Genomic DNA, 25,074 nt, shown 5'->3' with positions numbered 1-25,074 from the left:
CCAAAATTAGAACAACCTTTTGTCACATCATTTTATAACAAAAGATCATTATGTAAAACAATTTCTTTCCTTGTTTTTAATATTTTTTAATTTATCCTTTCAGAGATCCTGTTTTTTGTTTATTAAATAACTTATGATACATTAACACAATCATTAATTTGAAATTGATATAAATCAATATATTTAGCCTACCTCTAATTTATTCCAGAACATAACACATTTGAATTTTTAATCTATATCACCCAATAAATATGACTGTAAAAAATATTTGCTGTTACTAAACTTTGTGTATCTTTTCCTATGCAGAGCTACAGTTTCCAAGTGCAGGTGTCTCTCACCAATCATAGTTAATTTAATCCTCAGAAACAATGCTCAGCACTATCACAAATGATAAAATATTAGGCACATACAAAATACACTATCATTCCAAGATAAAGAAGTTAAAGAAAAAAAATATAGTACAAATCATCTTTGAATATAAATATATATACATATATATGTCATAAAAAAAGTTAACACAAAAATTACTAAGTGTGCCTGTTAAAAACATTTATAAACATCTAAAGAAATGTTTTTCATTTAGTCTCTTCTGCATTAAAGTGCCAGACTTAATTTCCTAACAGTCAACAATTTAAAAATCACCCTGCACTATTAGCAAATTAATATTAAAGCTGAACTAAATAAAACGCATGCTTTCACACTCATTAAAAAAAAAATAATAATAATCAGATTCCGTCTACTGTTCATAATTAAAGTTATTTAAAACTATGCTTTAAATTGGTCAGAACAACTTGTATAATAATAATTACTACTTCTACAACAGGTCAGTTAAGCGATACAGATAAACATTACAGCCAATCGGTTATTATGTACATAACAACCACATAACTACAATAAATATATATTAAATATAAAATATAATAATAATAATAATCCTATTGTAAACCATAATTATGCAACTATTTTTTAACAGACAGATTAAAAATCTTTACTCTTATTCTAGTCAAGGCATACTAATTGTACACTAGGTTTACAGACCTTCAAGAGCAGTGAATAAGCATATAACATCATTGCATCCTAAACTTCCACTCTGATTAACCTCAAGTATGTTCAAGGCAGTTGTGATAGTAACAATATTTTAACAATAAACTTTACATTCTAAAATGGGTAAATATCAACTCACTCACCTTTGATCTCCTGAAGTTCTAGGGTCAACTTCACAAATTTGCATCCATGATCTTAAAACATAAATTATTTTGTCAATCAAGTGACAATGACACTTGATTGTCAACTCTCATAGCCTTCACCATAAGAAGACATACATGCTTATTGAAGGAGGAAATAAATATACACACAACACAAAACAAATTCATTTCAGTACCAACAGAGTCGTAAAATAAACAACAGACACATGTGGCAATCTGTTTCAGTTTTTTCTTCACTTTCACATATACACATACAAAGTGTCACATGAGTTAAATGATATACTTCACAAGTATATTCCTGTACTCCTGTGTACTCCATTCACCAAAATAATGAAAAGATTTCATTAAACATAGGTCTGAAAACACTTCATTAGCGAGTTACAGTTAGCGAAAGATTTCGCCCAGGATTCAGCTCCCCCAGTGAAATGAGATCATACTGAAATTTTTAGGATGTTAATTAAGGGGCAAAAGGGTTCGCTATGGTTTTTGACCTGAAAAATTGAATAAAGTAGGTTCCAGAACTGTATCTCCAGCAGTCTTCATGATATCTGAAGTAAAACTGAAAAATTTATTGTCTGAAAACCTTTTTTCAGGTTTGGAATATAATAACTTTGTTAAATGGCTAATAAATTTATAAAATTTATTAACAAAACTTGTAGAGAATTTAATTCTCAAAATAGTGGTTATAAATAAGTCCAATAAAAATCATATTTTACTGAAGAAGAAAAAGAACAAAAAATAAATGAAATGACTTACACAAAAAAATTACTGTATTTAATTTTGTTTTATTTTTTTAATTTAATTTTCATACCTTATAGATACTGTTCAGGTGATCTCCTTGATAGTTTATGCAAAATCTAGTGCAATGGATAACGTCAAAGGAAGCTTTACAAATAGTATCATGATCATACTTAAGATATTCAAAAGCATTTAAAATCGGTTCATAATTCTTCTTTGGAATTGACTTCTATGTAAACAAGTTTCTTTAAATGACCCCAAAAGAAATAGTCGAAGGAATTTAAATCATGGGAACCTGGGAGGCCAGTTAATTTGCCCATCTCAACCAATTCATCTGCCCAGAAAACTTAAGTTTAAATGCTGTTTAATGTATTGTGAATAATGAGTTGGTGCACTGTCATGTTGGAATAATATTTGCTGCCTTTTTTCAAGAGGTACATCTTCTAGCAGAACTGGCAACTGATTTTGTAAAAAATCTTTGTACACAATAGCCCAAATGCGATTTTGAAAAATAAATGGTTCAATGAACTGGTAGCCAATTATACCACACCATGCATTATCGAAAATCGGATTTGAAAATCTGACTCTTTAATTGCATTCTTTTTTTCAGTTGACCACCTGCAACTAATCTTCAAATTTTGTATTCCATTTCTTGTAAAAACAGATACATCACAGAATAAAATGTAATGAGCAATATTTCAATTTTCTTGTACCTATTGACAAAAATTTAATCTTACTTCACTATCACCTGGTTGAAAATTATGAACGATTTGCAAACTATAAGGATAAAAATGCTCTTTCTTTAGTGTTCTTGACACTGTACTACGAGATATACCTGTTCGATTTGAAATTAGATGAGTGCTGAGTTTAAATGATACAGTACTGTATCATTTAAATGATGTCTTCTTGTTTAAATATCAGTTGTTCTACAGGAATATTTAATGGAACAAGCAACTATTGGAAAAGACCCATTAGTTCATAAGTTATTGAAAACTAAGGAAAATTTTACGTTAATAGGTATTCTTCTATTTGGAAATCTTTGATCAAATTCACATTTTGCAGCCTAGCTATTTCCATTAATAAAACATAAATGAAAACAATATTTGTATATTCCTAATTTGAAAATCTGAATGGCACCTCATATTTTTAATAAAACACAAATACTTTATACATACATACTGTAACAAAACCAGTAGAGCGGACCTGAGTAACGGATTCCTACCAATTAAGAAGTAGTAGAAAATATAATAATTGAAGAATCCAGAAAGCGGTAAAAAGGAACCCTTTTGGTAAAGGTAACAGGTCCATTTAATAATCGTCTTTTGCAATACTGCCCCTGATACACCTAAACACAAATGTTGTTCGTGAGAAGAGTTACCAGATCAGGGTAGGAATTTCATGGGAACAAAAGGGCTCGATCGATCATTCTCACAGTTCGAGTTGGATCCGGTCCGGCAGGTAAAGATACTCCAGGGAAGACCAGTTGACATGAGTTCTGTGAAATCAATCTAAGCTAGACATTATGATGTCTGTGAGAGTGCTACAATAGAGCAGTTATTGTGTGAATTCGACACAATTAAAGTGACACAAGTAATTCCACTGTGGACAGTAGTCGAAAACAAAAAATGGTTCGGTGAGTTACTGCAATACTATAAATGAAAAAAGAGATAATGTACTAAATTTCATTCATAAACAGTTAGGTAGTTTTATTTGTGATCAGCAAAGGCATTTGCAGTGAAAGAACTTTATACTTGTCTTAACTACTGTACTATTGTTGTTAATACAAGACTGGTGGTTAAAAGTGTTAAGACTAGCGGTCACGATAACGTCTTCTGTCAATGGAGCTGAATTCTGGTTTTCATTATTTATCTACCTGTGAATAAATCCTGATGATTACTTTAAATTCTGTTTTGTATGTAATCACTATTACTGTTATTATTATTATTATTATTATTATTATTATTATTATTATTATTATTGTTGTTGTTGTTATGGTTGTGTTTACTATGATCATTATTTGTTGCCATCATTTATTATTGCCATTAATCTACTTATTATTGTGAGTTGTTTAATATTGTCGCTTATTATTATTATTACTATTATCGCACACTTTCACAGCTTTTACTTTTGCCGGACATTCCTTAAACTTGGAGTAATTCATACCAACAAGATTAGGTTTGCTATTGTTGACTAAGCGCCTTCCAGGCAACATGGCAGGTGTCAATTATCATGCTCCTTTGCATTAGCGCGTGGAACTTCAACTGGATCTTCAGTTTTTCAAGACTGTTGTGCAAAGTAGATGGAATTATTCCCTCCGCAGATATAATTATTGGGATTATATAGAGTTCTTTTTGATTCAACATTTCTTTAATTTTAAAAGCAAGATCTGTATATTTCAATTATTTATTTGAAAATAAATAACTGAAATATTATTATTATTATTATTATTATTACTATTGTCATCATTACTATTGATTTGCGTTATTTTACTTATGTTTTTAAATCAATATATCGTAATTATATAAACATTTTCAATTGTCAACCTCTCAATACGTGACAATATAAATCATAAAAAGCGCACTTATACTACACAAATCGCAGATAAGAGATTAGTTATGATTAATAATAAGTTAATTTTTGAACAGCTGTAAAATAACTTTGATTCAAATTTTGTTTCTGAAAAGAACAATGTTGTCAACTTTCAGTTTTCAATAACTTAAAGAACTTTCATTAAAACAGTATTCTTGAAATCTTGTTTTTGTAGATTATTTTAAAACTGCTTTGTAAGTATTTAATTAATTAGATATTAGACTGTATTTGTTTATTATTAACCGTCTTCTTTTTTAAACAAATGAATGGATTGCAAAAATTTCCAGAATAAATCATTTTGTCTATCTTTTGTTGTTTCTTCTTCACTAAAGTATGTTTTTTTACAACGTTTATTTAATTTATATTGGTCTTATTTATATCACCATTTTTAAAATTAAATTCTCTACAAGTTTTGTATAAATTTATTTATTGTTTGCATTATATCAGAAGCCTAAAAAACGGTTTTCATACAACAAATTTTTCAGTTTTACTTCAGATATCATGAGAATTACTGGAAATAGAGTTCTGCAACCTATTTTATTCTATTTTTAAGGTCAAAAAGCTACAGGAAATCATTAATTTTGTCCCTCAATTAACGTCCTAAAAATTTCAGTATGACCTCATTTCACCAGGGGAGCTGAATTCCGAGCAAAATCTTTCACTAGGCTAATTTGTTAACGAAGTGTTTCCAGACTTATGTTTATGTGAAAGTTTTTCATCATTTTGATGAGAGTACACTTGCAAGTATGTTGGTTTCCTCATGGACACCCTGTTTATATATATATATAATATTAAAAATAAGTATTTACAGTAGTACTCTAAAGTAAATAAACAAAAACCTATTAATAGTCGAAAAGTTACACTAGTAACTTAATGTTTAGGTTTGAACATGCTGGCAACTTGTGTTAAGAAAAGAAAATTTTGGCAGCAACTTGAATGAATTTAGGAAGATCCATTCTTTTATATTTTCATTGACTTTTTAAATCTTAAAAAATATCTTAACGGTAACATACCTTAACCTTTATCTTTTCTTGGATGTTTATGACCTTCTTGTTACTAATTAATCAAAGTTAAAAAGTTTAGAATAAATAAGGCTCTTTGTATTATAAAATTTACCCACAATTTCCTCTCATAATTCGGTTTTAGAATCTAATAATTTTATTTATTGGCATCTCCATGCAATTTTCAAAACTGCATAAAAGTAGCTTTCTTCAAACAGTTCAATCCTTTTCATTCTGGCTTCCTTATTGTTTAAATTTTACTGTAATAAATTTACTAAATCAGAATGAATTTATTTGAAAATGTTTTTACTATTACCACTTTCATGAATTGATTAATATGGAGACATCTTAAACTGAAATAAATTATTAAGTTAAACTTAGCTTACAAATTTATTTTATGTTAATGTAAAATAACTATTGACTTGCCATCAGCAAGCAGGCAGTTAATTAAAATTTAAAAAAAAATATTTTTTAATATTAAAAATTATAAAGTGGATTATCTAGTACAGTAAAAGGATTGCTGGGTACTATTTCAAATATTGCAGACCTAACAAGAAAAATGATTCACAGCATGACTTGTTCCAAATCTTAATGTAACAGACAGTATATAATGATAAAAATAAAGAGTTTACCTGTTTACATAATATATAGGTTCTAAAATTTTAATTAAAGAATATATACCACAAATAAAACATTTTCAGATTTATTGGGTATGTTCCCATACATAGAATGTATGGGAACGTTCTGTTTGTCATACATTCTATGTATTTATTATTACATGAAACTAAATGAGCAAATATTTTTAAAATATCTGGCACTCAAAGCAGATACTGAATGACACAAAATCATTAAAACTACCCTCCAAGAACAAATAAAAACACAATGTTTAAACAACCCAGTAGTCCTGGGCAGTATGGTAAACAAAAGAAGAATTAATTAATTGTCCTTTCTCACCATCTACCCCACACGTTCTATACCCACAGAACCTATTGGTTCTGTTGGCACAACTACAAATAGTGAAGTTAGGCAGTTTGTTACTTCAATATGAATAGAACGTTGACACAGTATGTTGATAACTGATTATCACAAAAAAATTTGCAAGTATTAAAAATTATTTTTTATAATAATGCTTTGTATTTTTACTCATTGTTATCAGTGACCACATCCAGATGATTGAGTGTGGTTAACAGGCCTACACATTGTAATTAGTTATTGCACACTTCTTCTACTTGCTTCCATTCTGTTTCTACATCCTTGGCATTGTCCCTCACTTGAGACATCAATTTTCTCAGCAATCTTCTGGATCTAGTCCCTCCAGTTCTTTCTTTAGCCACATACTTCCTCCTATGTTAAGTTTAACCATTTTACATGATCACAACATTTGTTAAGTAAGAACATAAAAATTCTTTCACTTAGTGGTTCTTTTTGTCTTGTTACGTATTATCCTACCACTCCTGATTCTATTATATAATTTTCTCTACATCAACCCCTTTCTCAACAAGGTGCATGTTTCTGGGATATAAGTTATTGCAGACAAAGTAACTTTGTATTACCTTTGGGTAGTTTTTTATGATATCTAGTTCCTTTAAGAAATTTTGTACATGTTGGTAAAATTGAGCTCCTTCGGAATCTCTTGGCAACTTCTTTGTAGAGTGTGCTTTCTTCAATTATAATATTCTCAAGATACTTGAAGTGGTCCAATTCTTTCAGCCAATGATTGACAAAGGCATACATAATAACAATAATAACAGTATTCTTGTAACTGGCTAAGGACAAGGTTCCTTAGTGAGTGCAGCAGCTTGATTATTGCCTGTGATTCCTGCATAACTAGGAACCCAACAAAAAATGGCACATATAATGTGGTTACGGAGAAGAAAGAGAAATATGAATGTCAGCAACTATTGGTTAATGAATATGTCTGAGAATTCTTGGAGAAGACCTAATGAATAACACATCATAATAAGATGGAGTCCACGTTCGATTTGACAACAAGGACCATCCTAATCGAATACAATTTTGCAGTAAATATACTACATTGATACGACAAACTGAACTTCTAGCTTCTGTGGCCAGGCAAGTTCTTGATTTTTTCCTTGTTTTGCGCAATGTTGTCTATAAGTGTGGGTGAATAGCAATTAACAAATGCTAGAGATTTTATTTTATTGTTCCTTATTAAAGTCATCAGCTGACATTACATGTATTAGACTATGTAACATGTACAAAATTTTGCAAGTCTGTTCAGTATATAATTATTACATGTGTCGATAAGATTACCACATACCTTAAAAGTATTCCTTTGAGTAAACTGAATAAATTGGATGAATGGTACTCTGAGTACTGGAAGTTGGGATTAGTTAGGATCATATTCTGCAGAGAACTGAAAGATAGGATATAATTTTTTGGTGCAGGTACGAAATATATATTCTCTTAGTTCAGTTTTTATGATGATGAAGAATATAAAATTATAAATGACTAAAGAAAATAATAAATGTTATACAACATGTGAGAACTAAATATTTAGAAACAATACTATATCCATTTTTTATAAAATAAGCTCAGTTCCAACAATTACATACAGCTCTATTACCAATATTACACACCATTAATATATATGTTCTATTATGTTAAATGTTAAGTAAATTATTATCTTTTGGTAAAATTGGTTAGCCTATAAAAATATATTCAAAGTACATCAAGAACATAGAATGATATTAAGTCAAAATATCTGAGCCTCACTAATCATGTAGAAATCATAAACAATGCACACAATGGTACATTGCTGTACTTATTTTCATTAATTTTCTAAAATGAAACAGAAAAAAGCTTGGTTTCCTTAACATAATTAACCATTTAATAAGGATGAAGACCAATCGATTTGAAATGATTAACTTACATACCTGAAATAAAATGAAATTACTTAACTAAAATATGAGCAGATTTGATGAATCCTAATCACATATTTAGAAATCAGATACCGATTAACAAAGTTACACTTTAGTCCATAAGTATTCAGAGGAATAATGAAGGGAGAATAATTGTAAAATAGTACATACAACATGTGGTGACTTCCTAATGAATTTTTATCTTGCACTGTTTCTGACTAAATGGTTTACAAACAGAAAAAATAAGGTGTTGGATCAGTAACACCTTTTTATTAATCAAAACTACTCTTACATTTCCTATGCCAAAATATGAAGTTTTATCTAAAACAATGTTAAAATTTTGAAATAAATCAGAATAGGCCAAGTGTCAAATTATAGAATGGCAAAAATTATTCTGGATTATAATATTGTAACAAGACCGGTGTAGCAGGCATGAGTAACGGATTCCTAAAAATTATTATGAAGATAGTAGACAACTGGAGGAATCCAGAAGGGACTAAAAGGAACCCTTTTTAGTAAAGGTAACAGGTCTGCTTAACAATCGTCTTTTGTAACACTGCTACTGAAACACAATGAACAAATATTTGTACCATGAGAAAAGCTACTGAAACTGGTTATGGAATTCATGGAAACTAAAACCTCGGTTGATCATTCTCGTGCTTCGGGTTGGGTCTGGTCTGGTGGGTAAAGAGATAGAAATATAAATACCCCTGGGAAGACCAGCTAAGGAAAGAGTTGTGCGAAGTCCAGCGAGACGTTACATCAGCTCCACAAGTAGAGGCTGTGAGATGGTTGTTGTGTGAGTTTGGCAGAGTTCTGTGAACCAGTCTAACAAGATGTTATGTCAGTCCAGGAAGAAGAGTCTGCAGTGCAAGTCTGCGAGAAGAGAGTGCGAGATGTCAGTCAGCAAGAGCATACTACAGGGAGGTCAGTAAAGGAGCAAATTTCCAGTGTGAATTAAGTTCAATACGATTAAGGTGACACCACAAGTAATTCCAGTACAAAAAAATAAAAAATGGTTCAGCGAGTTACTGAAAGACTGTAAGTGAAAGAAACAATGTACTAAACTTCATTCATAAACTGATAGATTACTTTTATTTGTGGACAGCAAAGGTATTTGTAGTGAACTTTATGCTTGTCTTATCTACTGTACTATTGTTTGTTAATACAAGACTAGTAATTAAAAGAGTTAAGACTAGTGGTTTTTTTTGTTAATGGGTTGGAATTCTGGTTTTCTATTCATCTAACTGGAATAAATCCTGACAATTATTTTAAACTCTGTCTTGTGTGTAATTTCTGTTTATTATTACTATTGACATTTACAACTGTTTGATGTATAGTATGATGACTGATTTGATTATATTATGTTTTTATGTAATGTATTATGTTATGTATTATCTGTTTGATTTGGTAGTTACTGACATGTAATATTATTAGTGTTTACTACTATTATTATTACTATTATCCTAATTATTATTGTGGTTGTAATTACTGTGATTAATATTTGTTTATTTACTATTTTTCATTAATTGTTTTATTATTGTCACTTATTATCCCCACTGTCATTAAATATTAATTTGTCTTGTTGTAATTATGAACATTTTAAACCAATAAACTGTAATTATATAAGCAATCTAAATTGTCAATCTCTCAATATCCTGATCAAGCTTGAACACGTGACAATATCATTATATAATTAAAGTCAAAAATTGTTTATGTTATTCTTAATAATTTCTAGATTGCTTCTGAGTAGCTAAAACAAATTCTGGAGTAAATCCAGTTAAGAATGAGAAAAATATTTACAAATAAAGCATGTATTAAAGAAATGTATCAAAAATTACATGTTGTGCAGGATAAAATGTACATCTGAATTGTAGGCCTTCGCTCCTTGGTTTACTTATAGTGGTTTCCATAAATCCACTAACAATGGAAGGAGAAAAAAAGTCTGCCTGAAAAAACCAAACAACTTTTGAAAATGACCAAAACAATCTCTTTTCATAACATATTTTTTTATTACAAGAAAAAAAAACCAGATCTCTGTATAGCTCAAAAATTAAAGCAGTTGGTTTTTTTAACATATATTTTATAATTTCTATAAAAAAATGCTAAATTACTTGATTACTTCAGTACTAAAAACAGTTTAATCTTTATATTAAACTATTTTTCAACAATTTTATGAATAATAAAATAAAGATTAGTTGTATTCATACAACATGAATAAATTAATTTTTAAAGATGGAGAGAATTACTAACTGCAAATACTTTAAGAGCTTTTAATGTGTTGTAAACAAATCATAGATATGAACAGATAAATCAGCTTTTAAAAGAGCTGATTTGTTTTATTAAATGACTTTCTTTTTGACTTTGTATTTTTTATTCATGTTAATTTTTTAATTTTATCATATCTTTTACACACTACATCTTATTTCCTCTATGTTATTTTTATTTGAATTTTGTCCCCAACCAGCATTTTCTTTCATTATGGAATTAACTGTCATGGTTTAACGTATTATCTACCAATTGTTCTGTTCTTGAGAGTTTGCAACAGGATTCTTTTATACAATTCATATCAGAACCTCTTCACTTCAAACATTATCAACCAACAAAATTCTTAATATTCTTCTGTAACATTTTTTAACCTGTATGGCTTTCTGCATTTCCTATTGTCAATATTTTGCTACTAAAAAGCAATACACTTCTGAACACATAATTTTATAAAATTTTTTGTAATTCTTAATTCATGCATCAAACATTAACCATCCACCTTGTAATGTTTTTTAACATCTAAATAACTAAATTCTTTGATTTCTGATATACCATGATCTCTTACCTTAGTTCTTAACTCATAATTATCTTCCTTTCTTTTAATTCATTACTGAAGTTTTTTTAAATTTTTCTTACGTATGTATGTCATTTCAAAAAAATTAATTCAATAGACACAATTTAAATTAAAACCTCACAAAGAAACTGCTTTTTACAGATAATCTAATTCCACCTTAAGTTGCTATATTTAATTTAGTTAAATGTACTTAAAAAGATACATTAATTACAATAAAAAATTTTAAAAATCTTCATCACAGAGAAAGCAGTACTTATTCAGTGCAGAATTTTAATAAAAAAAACTTACTTTTTACATTTAATCTAATATTAAATTATTTACATCATATTTTTTAAATTGAAAAAAATTTAATTCACCAATAATTTTTCTTTCAACCAATTAAAACTATTTGATAATGTTATAATGTTTAATTTCTATAAGTTGGTTTTTAAATAATATCAAATGGTTTTTAACAAATAGAATAATAAACATACACTATTACTTCTAACAAACTGGATTAATTACAGCCATAGTTTATTTCCATACATAACAAGCAAACAAAGGTTCACAAAAAGGATAGACAAAGATTATTTATTCATCTAAAATTGTAAATATGTGTTACACCAGTCAACCACCAGAATAATTAATTGTTAAAAAGAATCTCTATAACAGATTTGAAATTATCACAATTAACAACAGCTACAACCCCCACCATTGTTTTATTATTTGGCAGTAAAATAGATCCTTCCCAACGAAGATCTTCATTTGTTAACCAATGTTAATTATCACCACCAAAAAATACTAATTCATAATTGTTTGGGTAATTGGGGGAGAAAATCACAAGTAAATATAATCTGCAGAATAATAATAATCAACCAAGGCTTTATAAAGAAAGAAAAAAGTAACTCATTGAATAAAAAACGATGAATTACAGGTAAAATTACAGGTAAAAAATACAGTATAACATAAAATTCAATAACAAAAAAAAATAAAATTACATTATATTAAATTAAGTTTACATCATATTTATTTTATATTATATCATTTTAATAATGTGTAATATTTTTATAATAAATTGTATTTATATTTACATTTTATGGTTTTCAAAACATAAAACGCATAGGCATAGCCAGAATTTTCTCCAGGAGGGGGGCAAAAATAAGTTAATGTTTTTTGTTAAAAAAAAAATGTTTTTATTTGAACATTTGAAAATGCTAAGAATAATTAGTTGCAATGATATTTGAACCTATCTAAATCTTATTTCAGCACTAGCCTACAAGAGTTCTGACTAAATTTTGACAGAATTTCTTTCTCAAATTATATCATTTTAATAATGTGTAATATTTTTATAATAAATTGTATTTATATTTACATTTTATGGTTTTCAAAACATAAAACGCATAGGCATAGCCAGAATTTTCTCCAGGAGGGGGGCAAAAATAAGTTAATGTTTTTTGTTAAAAAAAAAATGTTTTTATTTGAACATTTGAAAATGCTAAGAATAATTAGTTGCAATGATATTTGAACCTATCTAAATCTTATTTCAGCACTAGCCTACAAGAGTTCTGACTAAATTTTGACAGAATTTCTTTCTCAAACTTATTTTTAGCTTCCAGAACACTCTTTTTTTGCACAGTCATCATACAAAGACCAACAAAGCGATTTTCTGTCATTTTTTACCATAACCAAGTTTTTACTCTGCATAAGGTGCTGAAGGATGTTTTATTAGTGCACGTTGTGCAGAGCTGTGCAAGTGAGATAAGTAGCGCCCATTTGATAGATGAATAGAACAACTGGGTTTCTTTAACCAGTATAGCTAGTTCTATCTTCTTCAGTTCAGCATTTGGCACATTTTTTCCTTTCCATTGGTTGTGCCAAAGTTCAGCTTCGCTAAGAAAATCATTCAAATTGTAGTACTACAAAAACTTTTACTTTTTTAAAAAATCCTCATACGTCATATTAAGCATTATGTGAGGGTGCAATGTAAGCAATGAGATGTGGCCAAGTTCTCCTCAGAAAAACACTGTTCCAGAGACATTATTAATGAATCTATGTACAGAATAATAAGTGATCGTCTCCAAAACTTATCAGGAGTCTGCGCTGGTGAATTCGCACGATGTTTCTACTGATTTATGGCTTGTGGCATATTGAAATCTATTCCAAGATGCTTAGCAATTGTTTCAACCTCTCCCATAACATTTTCACTTTCAACAACTGCATTTCCATGGTGTTTTTTCGTGATGTCTGTGATTTTTTAAAGTGATTTACACTCTGAAGTAAGTCTACACTCGTTGACTGAAGAGCATTTACCACCAGTTGCAGGAGTGCCGAATATTTTGCTATGAGACAAACACTAACAATGAATTCTGATTTTGTAGCAGCGCAACACATTTGAAAAGCAGCTTTTCTTGTTGCATTGTTACTGTCTGTTGATAGTTTTTCAGGCGCCATAACGATCTGCACATGTTTCTTGAATGTGGCGATACTTTTATATTTTTGAGACGAACATGTTTCACAGAGCAATGGTGTATTTAGGTATGCATATTCAACGAAGGGCCGATTCTCAGAAAAATCTTATTATTTCTTTTATTATGGAGACCATATTTCTTATCACTGCTATTTTGTTTAAGTTTTTTACAACTAAGTTCAGTTTGTGACTAGCAGAGTGAAAGTGTAATTTTATCATTTTTACTTGTACAATTTTCTCAAAAATTTTCTGGTCACCACCATCCTTTCCTGCATACTGGAACACCCATCATATCCTTGTCCGATGCACTTTTCTGGATCAAGGCCTACCTTTTTTACAAAGTTGTTAATTGCAGATGCTACAGATTTTGCATTCATGTCAATCAATTCTACAAAACCTAGAAATTCTTCACAAACCATCTTTTCTTGTCAAAAAATCTAACTCCAATGGAAAATTACTTTTTCCCTGATGTGTCACTACTCTCGTCTGCCAGGATACTGTAAGCACATGCTTCTTTACGCCAGTAGTGATGTCATCTCTAATGGAGTCACCACATAGGCTGATTATTTCATTTTAAAATGCTCTTTTAAAATGTGTTCACTGGCATCAATTATGAGTATGATCAAGAATTCAGAAACACCTTCATGATTTTCTTTGCCCCTCAAAGGTAGGTCATGTTTACCACAAAACATCACAATAAAAATTATTGATCCAAAAATTTTCTTGTAGGCTTCTATTCCTTGTAGGTGGACAGAAATCAGCTGTACATTCAATCAGCTGTATATTATTCAACAAAATGTTTTGCTACTGTGGCCACCGACGATTTGTGCCAAAGAAATGATATTGAGATTTTGGAAATTTATACATGTCTTTATTGTGAGTAAAGGACCTCACAATGAAAGAACCCAAAACACCATGCACATTAGTTGGTGGAAACAATACACAGTAAATGCACAATGTGCCCTTTAATTTCTTGGAATATGCCAGCCAAAAGGAGCATAATCCGCCAACCAGCTGTATTTGAATTTTGTTTTTAATTGCACAGCATCCTTAGCAAAGTCATAACTTGGAGTTGGTGACCAACAGTTTTTAAAACTCCTTTTTTGAAATGAGGTCTCACTAAGCGTCCAAGCCAGTGACCCACATCATTATCAAAATACATTTGATCCTATACACCAGAACCAGATGGTGGTGAAGATCCACTTGATTCTTCACCAAAATTCTGCTTCGATTTCTCTTCTCTGCCACTTTTACTACTAATTTTATCTGGTTGCTTCCTCTTCTGTCTAGCAGAAGCAGCTACTTGCAGATTCAACCATTTCACAATTAAAAACTATCTTAAGCAAAACTGCTGCAAAAGTAGTTAATTAGAATTTTCAGTTGTTATTTAAAATTATTGGAGTGTGGTGTACTTGTTATTACTTCCTTATTTAGTATTGTATGATTTTTCTTAACATTTCAGTAACAAAGACAACATCAAAATCACTATTATTACAAATAATAAATCATCCTTTGCATTTCCTGAACATTTTAGGTTGCTTTAATTAGATGGTTTAGCAACTCATCGACTCAAATGGAAATATAGACATACTTTTCACGCTAAAAAAGTTTCTAATATATATTTTAGATTGCTACTGTTATGGGATAGTAGTCTGAACTAGCTCAAATCCGTCAACTCACTCACTCACATAGATTGCAGTGCTTAAATAGGGAAGAGAAGATACTAGAACTTTCCCACTAAATCCAACCTCGAACATTCTTTAATCTTGGAGTTTTACCACAGACCAACCAGACCTTGAACTGCCATTTCTCACTCGTTCACCAGAAGCGCTCCCACCATGATTCAAACTTGCTTTCTTGCCATGCAATATTACTATAACCTACTGATATTGACCTATTATTTTTTATTTGACTAAATGAGCCAGGGGGGGCAAGCACCCACTGTGGTTATGCCTATGATAGAATGTAAATCCCAAGAAATAAAAATTTTTTACGCATTACACATTATTTTACCAAAAAAAAATAAGTTTATGGATTCATAGAGTAAGGAAAATATAAATTGAAAACAGTCTACAAGATAAAAACTATTAAAAACAATGCAAAAATAGACAAAAGGTAAACAAAAAAACATGATTAAGACTTAAGTTAGTAAACAGTGCACAGCAAGTCAGAAAAAGGTTACAACATGAGAGAAAGCACAGCTTCCAAAACAAATGAATGACAACAATAAAAGCATTATTCAGAAACATCAAGAAGTTAACACAGTATTCAAATGTTCATGAAAGAAAATATCAGCAAATTTTGGGAATAACAATGAGTATCTGTAAGTTCTGTCATCTTCCACCAAGGCAAAGATATTCCAATTGTTTTCATAATTTTCCCTACAATTTAAAGTTTGTATTTTACTTTACTGCATGAAATCCATTTTAATGATTAACATTGTTTATTATTAGCTGCTCTAAAGATTTTCACAACCATTAAAATGAGAATATACAGACAGATGCATGTGCACATCACATGTGTGCACAGACTAGACTTGACTGGTTGAAAGAAAAAAATAATAACAGGTGAACATGTTATGAAAAAAATTAAGTACATGAGCCATCCTAGGATTGTCCAAGCTGCAGATTGTCTTTTGAGAAACTCTAAAAGTGACTGACTGTCCTATTAAAAGTGTGTGGCTAGCCAATTAGTCTTGGCAAATCATGAATTAAAATAATAAATTTGGGCTTTGCCCACTAAAATGTACATTTATACACACAGAAGTGTATATATATCTAAAATTTCATATCATATTCATCAATCTCAATACATGCCATCAATTCTCCTTATAAGCCATAAAGCAACAACAAAACAATGAACTGTCATTGATGATCCCACCGATTATGATCTTTAATGTGTAATTTGTTTTATTAGTGGAAGTACACTGCCAACATGATCATAAATAATTACTAAATGTTGTTATTGAATGACAGTAATGTGAGCGATTGGTACCTCAAATTCAGAGGGGGAATACAAAACAATTCAAACAGGTCTGACTGGACCAAGAAACTGTAGCTGTAGTGTTTTGGAATCACAAGGAATTTGGAATTTTATATGGATGCATGGGATTAGGATGAATTAATGTCAGAAACATTTTAAACACTGAAGCTGTTTTAAAAGTCAATCCAAAATAAACAGGGGAGGATATTCATGAATTCTAGAGCTATTCTGTATAACTACACAACAGACTGTAAAGGTTATTTAAGGCTTTACTTAAGAAGTTGAGGAGAGATTTTCAACCAACCCCTGACAGCCTGCATGTGACATCAAGTGTAAAAAACATCCTTCACCTAGATTTCTAGCGGATATCCAGTACTTTGAAACTAATGAGAAGCTGTTAGTTGAGATTAATCACCAGATGGCGAACCTACCCATTGCTGTTCCTATGCAACGATTTACAAAAGCTGATACCGGGGTATAAATGTCCAATAGTAGATGGCGACTATATGGAGAAGTAATGTAGATAAAGAAGTAAAATGTTTATACAATAAAAATCTTTTTTTAACCACTGAACTCATTTTTTAACTATATCAAAAGTAAATTACAGAATTTTCTCATACAAACATATGTAAATCAACCAATTTATTATTGATAAAACTTAACAAATGTATGGAATATTATCAGTAAATAAAATTTACAAACAAGTAAATCAATAAATAAACAAAAAAATAATAAGTAAACAATTTTCAGATCCAAAACAAGGGATAGATATCAAAACCGAAGAATTTATCAATATTTAGACAATTTACACTATCTTTTTTTTTTTAGGGAATTACAAAAAACAATTTTACTTATTTTTTTTAAAAATTTTTTCCAAATTATAAATCAAATAAAACTTCATTTCTTGAAAATAAAACCTAATTAGGAGTGGGTTATAAACATTAAATTTGAAGAACAAAAATTAAAATTCCATTAAACAATTTTCTACTAATGATAAAAAACAGTAACTAATTTTCAATCAAAGTAAAACATTTTTTATTAATTCATCCTCATCTATTTGCTTAATTCAAACCAAAGATAAATTGAATACCTACTCTCATACATATAATCTGCCAACCCGAAATGCCAACTTTAATTAATTTATGAATCATAATATCACGAGATAGTATTTAGAATATTATTCCAGAAAAACTGAAAAAAATAAATTAATACAAACTCAACTATACTTAACTTTAACATGTTTTAAAAATATTGTTCCATCAAAGCAACTCTTTTTTAAATTAAAGCTGATATATTTAGCCACTGAAACTTTAATTTAAGAAACAGGAGTTTAGTATTTAAACACCGAACTAGGTTTTAATAATCATGCCGCTTATCTTAATTTCAATATTTTCCTTCAAGAACTGGGATTTCCTTAAACTATATACAGATCTATCTTGTATTTTACATTTGATTATAGGACTTCATAAAATTTTGAATAATACAATGCAAAAATCACTTAATTTCCTTAGTTCAAATAATTTTTATATGTTGTTTGACAACTGGAAGATAGTAATATAATTGAATATAAACTATAAACTTCAAGACATATTTAAAAGAACGCATGTGTAGTATGGTAATGCCGACAAAAATGGCAGCTAGTTAAACAGTAGCTAGCTGATCCTGTTGTGGTCCTCTAAATAGGGCAATTTTGTTAAGTTTTGTTTTACAAATAAAAAATTTACTGTATCTTAATACCACATGAGTATTATATGATAAACAAGCTATTCTCATCATCATAAGAATAAAATGACAGGTTACTTTATTTTATTACCTTTTATAATAAAAAATCAATCTAAAGGTGTGATTTTTAAATTAATATTAGAAAATATAATTTTTTAAACATTAATTTCATTTTAAATTAATCAAATATTAAATAAAAGTTATCACAACCCCAAAATTTTAATGAAACCATAAATCAAGATTTTCACAAAAATTATTAAAAATTTCTCAATTTAACCTTTTCACTGTCATCAAATCGGCTCACTGGCAATCATAAATTTTTTGTTTGATGCTGTTTTAATTCTTAGTTTCTATTTTGTCAATTACACAACTCATGCTGTTAACTTATTATTAGTTAAAACAATACACACTTTGGTTTAGCACTCAAAACTACACTAAACAGATTTGAGTGACTGAGAACATCACTTTTCTGGTAGCAAACATAACTCTGTTTGCTATATGTTATAATTATTACATTCTTTTCTTCTACAAAGCAGTTACTTAAAGAATGAAACTTACACTTTAATTAATGTGAATAAAATAATTCTATTAACTGTAAATTTCGTTATTAATCATTTTTATAACAATTTTGACTCTTCTTACTAAACAATAAGCACTTCCTTAAATCACACTTAAAAATACAGATTAAGATATTTTTTTAATATAGCAACCCAATCGACTAAATCATACCACCAAATCACAAAATCTACTTTTACACTAATTATTGGATATTTCACTATAAGCACATACTGAACCATAATATTTAATTTAAAATGTTTATTAGTCAATCAAAAATAAATTCAAAAGTATTAACAGAATTAATGGTAAACATATTAACAAATGAAAAGTTACAAAGATCAAAACTTTTATTTATAGATTGTAATATGCAAATCATCCAGAAAGTAAGAACCATCTGTGCATCGCATGTGCGTAGCTTCACTCACAAAGGATCAAGGATAGCTGGTCTCAGTTATTGTTCTGCTAGCACTGTATGAAATTTCATAGCTGTATAACGAGAATCATAGATAGTCTGATTCTCCAGATTACACATAAATCTGGAATGATTTTGCATATATCGTATTTATAATGAACAAAAAATTTTAAATCCCGCCGACTGTGAGTTACAATCAGTCACACATTTTTTGAATGTGCAAGGTGTTTGTCCAGTGGTAATTCATCGTTAAATTACTGGCATACATGGTAACAATGTAATGAATGAAGGAAATGTAAGGATATGGTGTAGTTTATTTAAGGCAGAGAGAACATCTGTTCATGATGAGCAACACTCATAGTAGGATAGTAGGATAGCCTACTCTCATTACTGAACAGTTACAAGAGCTGTTCAGTGCTTGCTCCACACAATTTCCACCTGTTAACAAAATTGATTGAGTTTTTTGGCTGGAACTGCTATGAAAGTGACAACGACACTAAGTCAGCTTAGTAAATGTCTGTCACTAGTTAATTAACTAGAGGACAGATTTCTTTGACAACATACAAAAACTAGTGCCAAATGCTTGAACTTCGGAGATAATTATGTAGGAAAAAAGAAATATATATATATAATGCATGTAGCTGATGATGCAAATCAAATTTGTGAAAGTGCTTCTGTTATGTAATTAAATAAGGTGTCATCTTATTTCAATTGTTCTGTAATTAGGGTTGATCTATTAAATATAAATTAATTTGTATTGGTTCAGAGGAGTATGGTTATTAAAAGAATTGCTTTAAAAAAAAAAAAAAATATATATATATATATATATATATATATATAAAATAAATATATATACATAAGAGGTGTGTGAGAAAAGTAATGAGACTGACTTTTTACTAACCAAAGTTTTTATTTTTTTCAAACAATAATATTATCCCCTTCAAAGTAGTTCCCTTGGGCAGCTATACACCGGCGAAGTCATTCCCACTCCTGGCAGCACTGGAAGGCTTCAACTGGTAGGGCTTTTAACTAGTCTGTCACAGTCTTTTGAATCTTCTCCAGAGTTCCAAAATGACATCCTTTTAAGGCATGTTTCCATTTTGGGAAAAGGAAAAAGTCACAAGGACTCAAATCAAGTGAATAGGGTGGTTGAGGAACCGTAGGAATGCGTTTTGAGATCAAAAATTCCCTGAAGAAAATGGCCGTGTGACACAGGGCATTGTCATGATGAAGCATCCACTTGTCTGCAGTGTCTGGTCTCACGCAAATCACTCTTTTCCTAAGCCTTTCAAGGACACCTCTGTACAACACTTCATTGACAGTTTGTCCTGGAGGAAAAAATTCTTTATGCACAATATCCCTCATGTCAAAAAAGCAAATCAGCATGGTTTTGATCTCTGATTTGCTCATTCGACATTTTTTCAGTCGAGGAGATGGTGGAGTGTGCCACTCTTCGCTTTGCCACTTTGTTTCAGGTTCGTACTCAAATATCCAAGATTCATCACCTGTGATCACACAATTGAAGAATTCTTGGTCACTGTCAGTCCTCTCAAGAAGATCAACGCACATGTTTCTTCAATTGTCCTTCTGTTCTGGTCTGTTCTGTTCTGTTCTGTTAAGGTTTTTCAGCACCAATTTCGCACAAACCTTTCACATTTCCAAATCGTCTGTCAAAATTTGATGTACGGAGAAAGTGTTTAAATTTAACTGTTCACTCATCATCCTTATTCCTAAACGATGGTCTGATCTCACAAGAACCCTCACACTCTCAACGTTTTTGTCAAATTTCGAAATTGAAGGTCTCCCTGAGCAAGGTTGACCTTCAACATGTTCTCAGCCTTCCAAAAATGATTTGTGCCAGTGGAAAACTTGTGCTCTTGATAAGCAATGTTCCCCATAGGCCTGTTTCAACTTTTCAAAGGTAACACTCGCGAATTCCCCAAGTTTAACACATAACTTGATTGCACAACATAGCTCTAAATTCCAATGCTCCATTTTCATAACACACAACAAAAACACAACTTCACCGATGACGCTGTCAAAAATAATGTGTTGGCTGAATGAAGTTGAAACTCGTACTGAGCATGTGGAAGGGTTGAACAAACCAGTCTAGCAGAGACCGGTAGACATAGCATTGCCATATCGCTCGCAGTGTTACCAATCTCATTACTTTTCTCACACACCTTGTATATATATATATATATAAATATACACATGCTTTTTTTTTCAGTATGGTTAATAAGGTAACACAAGCTAATCTACATTAAAAATCTTGTACACATAAGATTCTCTGATTTTAAATATTATTTAAAAAATTTTCTTTAGTACTATTTATTATATTTTTTATTAATCCATTATTATTATAAACTCATGTGCTTAACATTAAAAATAAGATTATTAATAATGAACAATCTGAAACCTTTCCTAGAACATCTACCAAACAAATGTCAGTGAAACATATCTGGAATGTTACAGAAAACAATCTGTAAATGCAAATAAAGAGCTATAATAAACAGTTATAGAGATAGATTGAACTACTAAATATCCACCTTTTCCCTACATATTAGGATACATAGAAACTAAAGAAGAGTATTTGAATTGTAATAAATATAAAAGACGAGGACGATGCTGAAAATCCAGCATTGCCTAGAAACTAGTGACAAAATCAGTTCATCAGAAATAATGGTTTTAAAAAAATATATGTAATAAACAGAAATTTAAGTTTCAGAAAATCTTGGGAATATAACTTTATCAATAATGGTGCAAAAACTTCATTGTTAAACAACAATAAGGGACCAATATACAATAGTCATTTTGAATTTTTAATCTGTTAGAAATCCTTTTGAGAGTTTTCAATTATAAGAACTTTATACAGCTAACCTTTCCTATAAATGTTTGTTCATAGTCAAGTTATCTATATGACTGTTTTAAGGTTCTTTATGCTACTTTTATCTTTCTTGAGTTTTATCTAACCAACCTAAAACAGAAATGCACATTAAGTTGTAGTAGACAGTTTGAATTGAAGTTTTAAATGGTTAAAATTATAAGTTATAGATGTTATGTATTAATGTTATAATGACTGTCTACAATCAGTTATTCTCTTTTATTCTAATAACTATATTTGTTGTTTAGTATTACCAAAAGTAATTTGTTATTTAGTATTAATGTTTATCTATGAGCAAACATTTATTATTAAACATTTCTTCTTTCTTGATTTATTTATTACATATTTTCTATATATACTTTTTTCAGTCATATGATGATGATTGTTTAAAAACCAGAACTAGAATTAAATTAAATTAAATTTTTAAGAACAGTCTTTGAGTGTAATGTTATTTTCTAATTTACAATGCGTTATTAGAAGATAAGTATAACATTTAATGAGGATACCCTTATTTCATCCAGGACGTTTCTCCTATCTTACCTAGGCACTGGAATAGCAGCTGCTCTTTGTCAGAAAAAATAAGTAGAGTGCTAACAATCTTACATGCTTATATACTAGTAATATTTGAATGACTCCTATGTCATCAAAAAGTATAACAATGGAAATTCTAAATTTAGATTAATCAATTTTTATTTGTAGATATACAAATTATAATCGCACAAATGAAAAGGTAAATTCATTCAATTTCTAAAAACCAACTCTTACTTTACTATTTAATCTAAATAGGCTATGTACATGTGATTTGCTTCCTCCTCTAAGAATATGCACATTTATATATTTTTTAAGTTTTATTGCCATTATCCCTACAGTTTATACAACTTTGTAAATTAATGCAAAACATATATTAATTTTTTTTTTTAAATAGAGAAATTAATGGACTTATTATAAAAGTACATTATTAAATAAATTTATTAGTAATTTACAAGTTCTACATCACTGAATTACTCATCTACCATAGTAGATTTTACATTTTTGGAAGAAAATATTAAGAAAATATACATTAATACATATGTATAAATACATTAAGAAAATATAAAATAATTTTCATAACCATTAAAATATTACATACAATATTTCATAGGCAAAGTAAATAATAATTTTATTATATTTAATTATGTTCTTCGATTTCTTCAAATGTGCAGATCTTCGTATCTTAATCATAATCTTCATATCACAGCTTTCTGTAGAATCAGAAAACTTTCGTGAATCATTATCAATCCAAATTTTTAAGTCATCAATAAAGTTTTGTACTATTCATACAAGACACTGATCTACTTTGGGCAGTTATAATTTCATTGTTATTCCCACATCAAATTTCTCACATAATTACATGAAATTTGGGGTAAGTTAATAAGTAAAACCAAATTTTCTATTTCAGGTGATTTGGAGGAAGTCAGAGAATGCTATCCTTTTGCGCTGCTAGGATTTCGTCAATGATGTAATGAATGTACCACTTTTAGTATGCAATAAAACATTATTTATAATGTTATTGTTAAATATTAAGCACTTCTGAAAGGGATGTTGTGATTTATTAGCTACTTCTACATGTTGACTTATCTAAAGGATAAATTTAGAGCTTCATATATCAGAAGAATATGACAACACACTGTCTACTACCAACAAATGTTTTCCAAATAAACTAAGTGTTAATAATCCCCTTATAATTTAAAGTTACAGCCTTTTTCTCAAAAGGCCTAGAGAGTCAAATTTTTGATAAACTTTTCTGTTTAGCTAAAAATCTTTTGTGCATTTGTATTTATAATATTTATCAGGTTTTGTATGAACTTAATATATTTAAGAAAAAAGTTCTCTTAAAATTTTTTCTTTATTCTTGTTAAATTATTCAAATTTTTCCCAAAACTTTTATTACTCTCATAGAGTTGTATACAAATAATTCTGAGATTTGATTCTTTTTCAGGTATTATAATAAGCTTGTACTATCTACTGATCTTTTTCTTTTTGTATCAACTTATACATTCTTTATAGACGTGCCCTCTACAGTATACCAAAAGTAACAGGAAGAAACATGGTCACCCAAGAACTGTGATCTTCAATACTGTTGCCAGAAAGTGAGGCCTTCTCCAAAAAAAAAAAAATCATCATATAAAGTTATCCTGGTGATACATTCTAGAAGTTTAATAACTTTCTAATGCAATCAACTTCATCAAATCAGAGGTTTACTACAGTGAATAACCAACATAACAGGTTAAGTGTGTACATAAACTCTTATAATCATACAACCACTCAATGAATGTTTCTTCTAGTCATTAATTCTACATGATACAAGTTCTTGTGAAGAATGTTACTGTTCAAGATGGCCTCATACATCTTTAATCTCTACAAATTTATAATTATATAGTTTGTAATTATCAACAATATCAGGTAAAACATTTTATCAACATTATCCATACTAATGCCAACAAATATTTTTACCATGTCTATAACTGTGGATATATCAGAAACGTTGGTCCTTTTTCACCTGCATGCACTGTGGACCACGAAAAGAAAATGTTTCATAACCACAATATATCAATAAATGCAGAAATTCTGTTTACATATTTAGAAATATTATAACTTCCAATTAAAGACTCCACCTAAAAGAAAATGTGCAACAAGCCTAGATGAAATGGTCCATTTACATAAGAATCTTTGGTTGAATACAGAACTTATTTTCATGTAAACACTAAACCAAATATCACATTAATGTCCTACATACAAAATGATTGTATAATTAAGGTTATGTAAAAATTATTATG

The 25,074-nt window shown here is 29.5% G+C and overlaps 1 protein-coding gene across 4 annotated transcripts in view; it reads right to left on the bottom strand.

Annotated features, from left to right (window-relative positions):
- Positions 1 to 25,074, bottom strand: part of LOC142332628 (autophagy-related protein 16-1-like) — a 129,836-nt gene that overhangs the window by 48,857 nt on the left and 55,905 nt on the right. For 2 of the 4 annotated variants that reach the window (XM_075379187.1, XM_075379198.1), the window contains exon 6: positions 10,257 to 10,364. The exons of the other annotated variants lie outside the window; for them this stretch is intronic. In XM_075379187.1, the coding sequence (XP_075235302.1) occupies positions 10,257 to 10,364 (108 nt within the window). The remainder of the gene's footprint in view (positions 1 to 10,256; positions 10,365 to 25,074) is intronic. 4 annotated transcript variants of the gene reach the window in all.

The sequence above is a fragment of the Lycorma delicatula genome, chromosome 1 (assembly GCF_047948215.1).
Source record: "Lycorma delicatula isolate Av1 chromosome 1, ASM4794821v1, whole genome shotgun sequence".
NCBI classification, from domain to species: Eukaryota; Metazoa; Arthropoda; class Insecta; order Hemiptera; family Fulgoridae; genus Lycorma; species Lycorma delicatula.
Note: the sequence above shows the minus strand (reverse complement) of the source record. Positions and strands in the feature narration are given on the sequence as shown.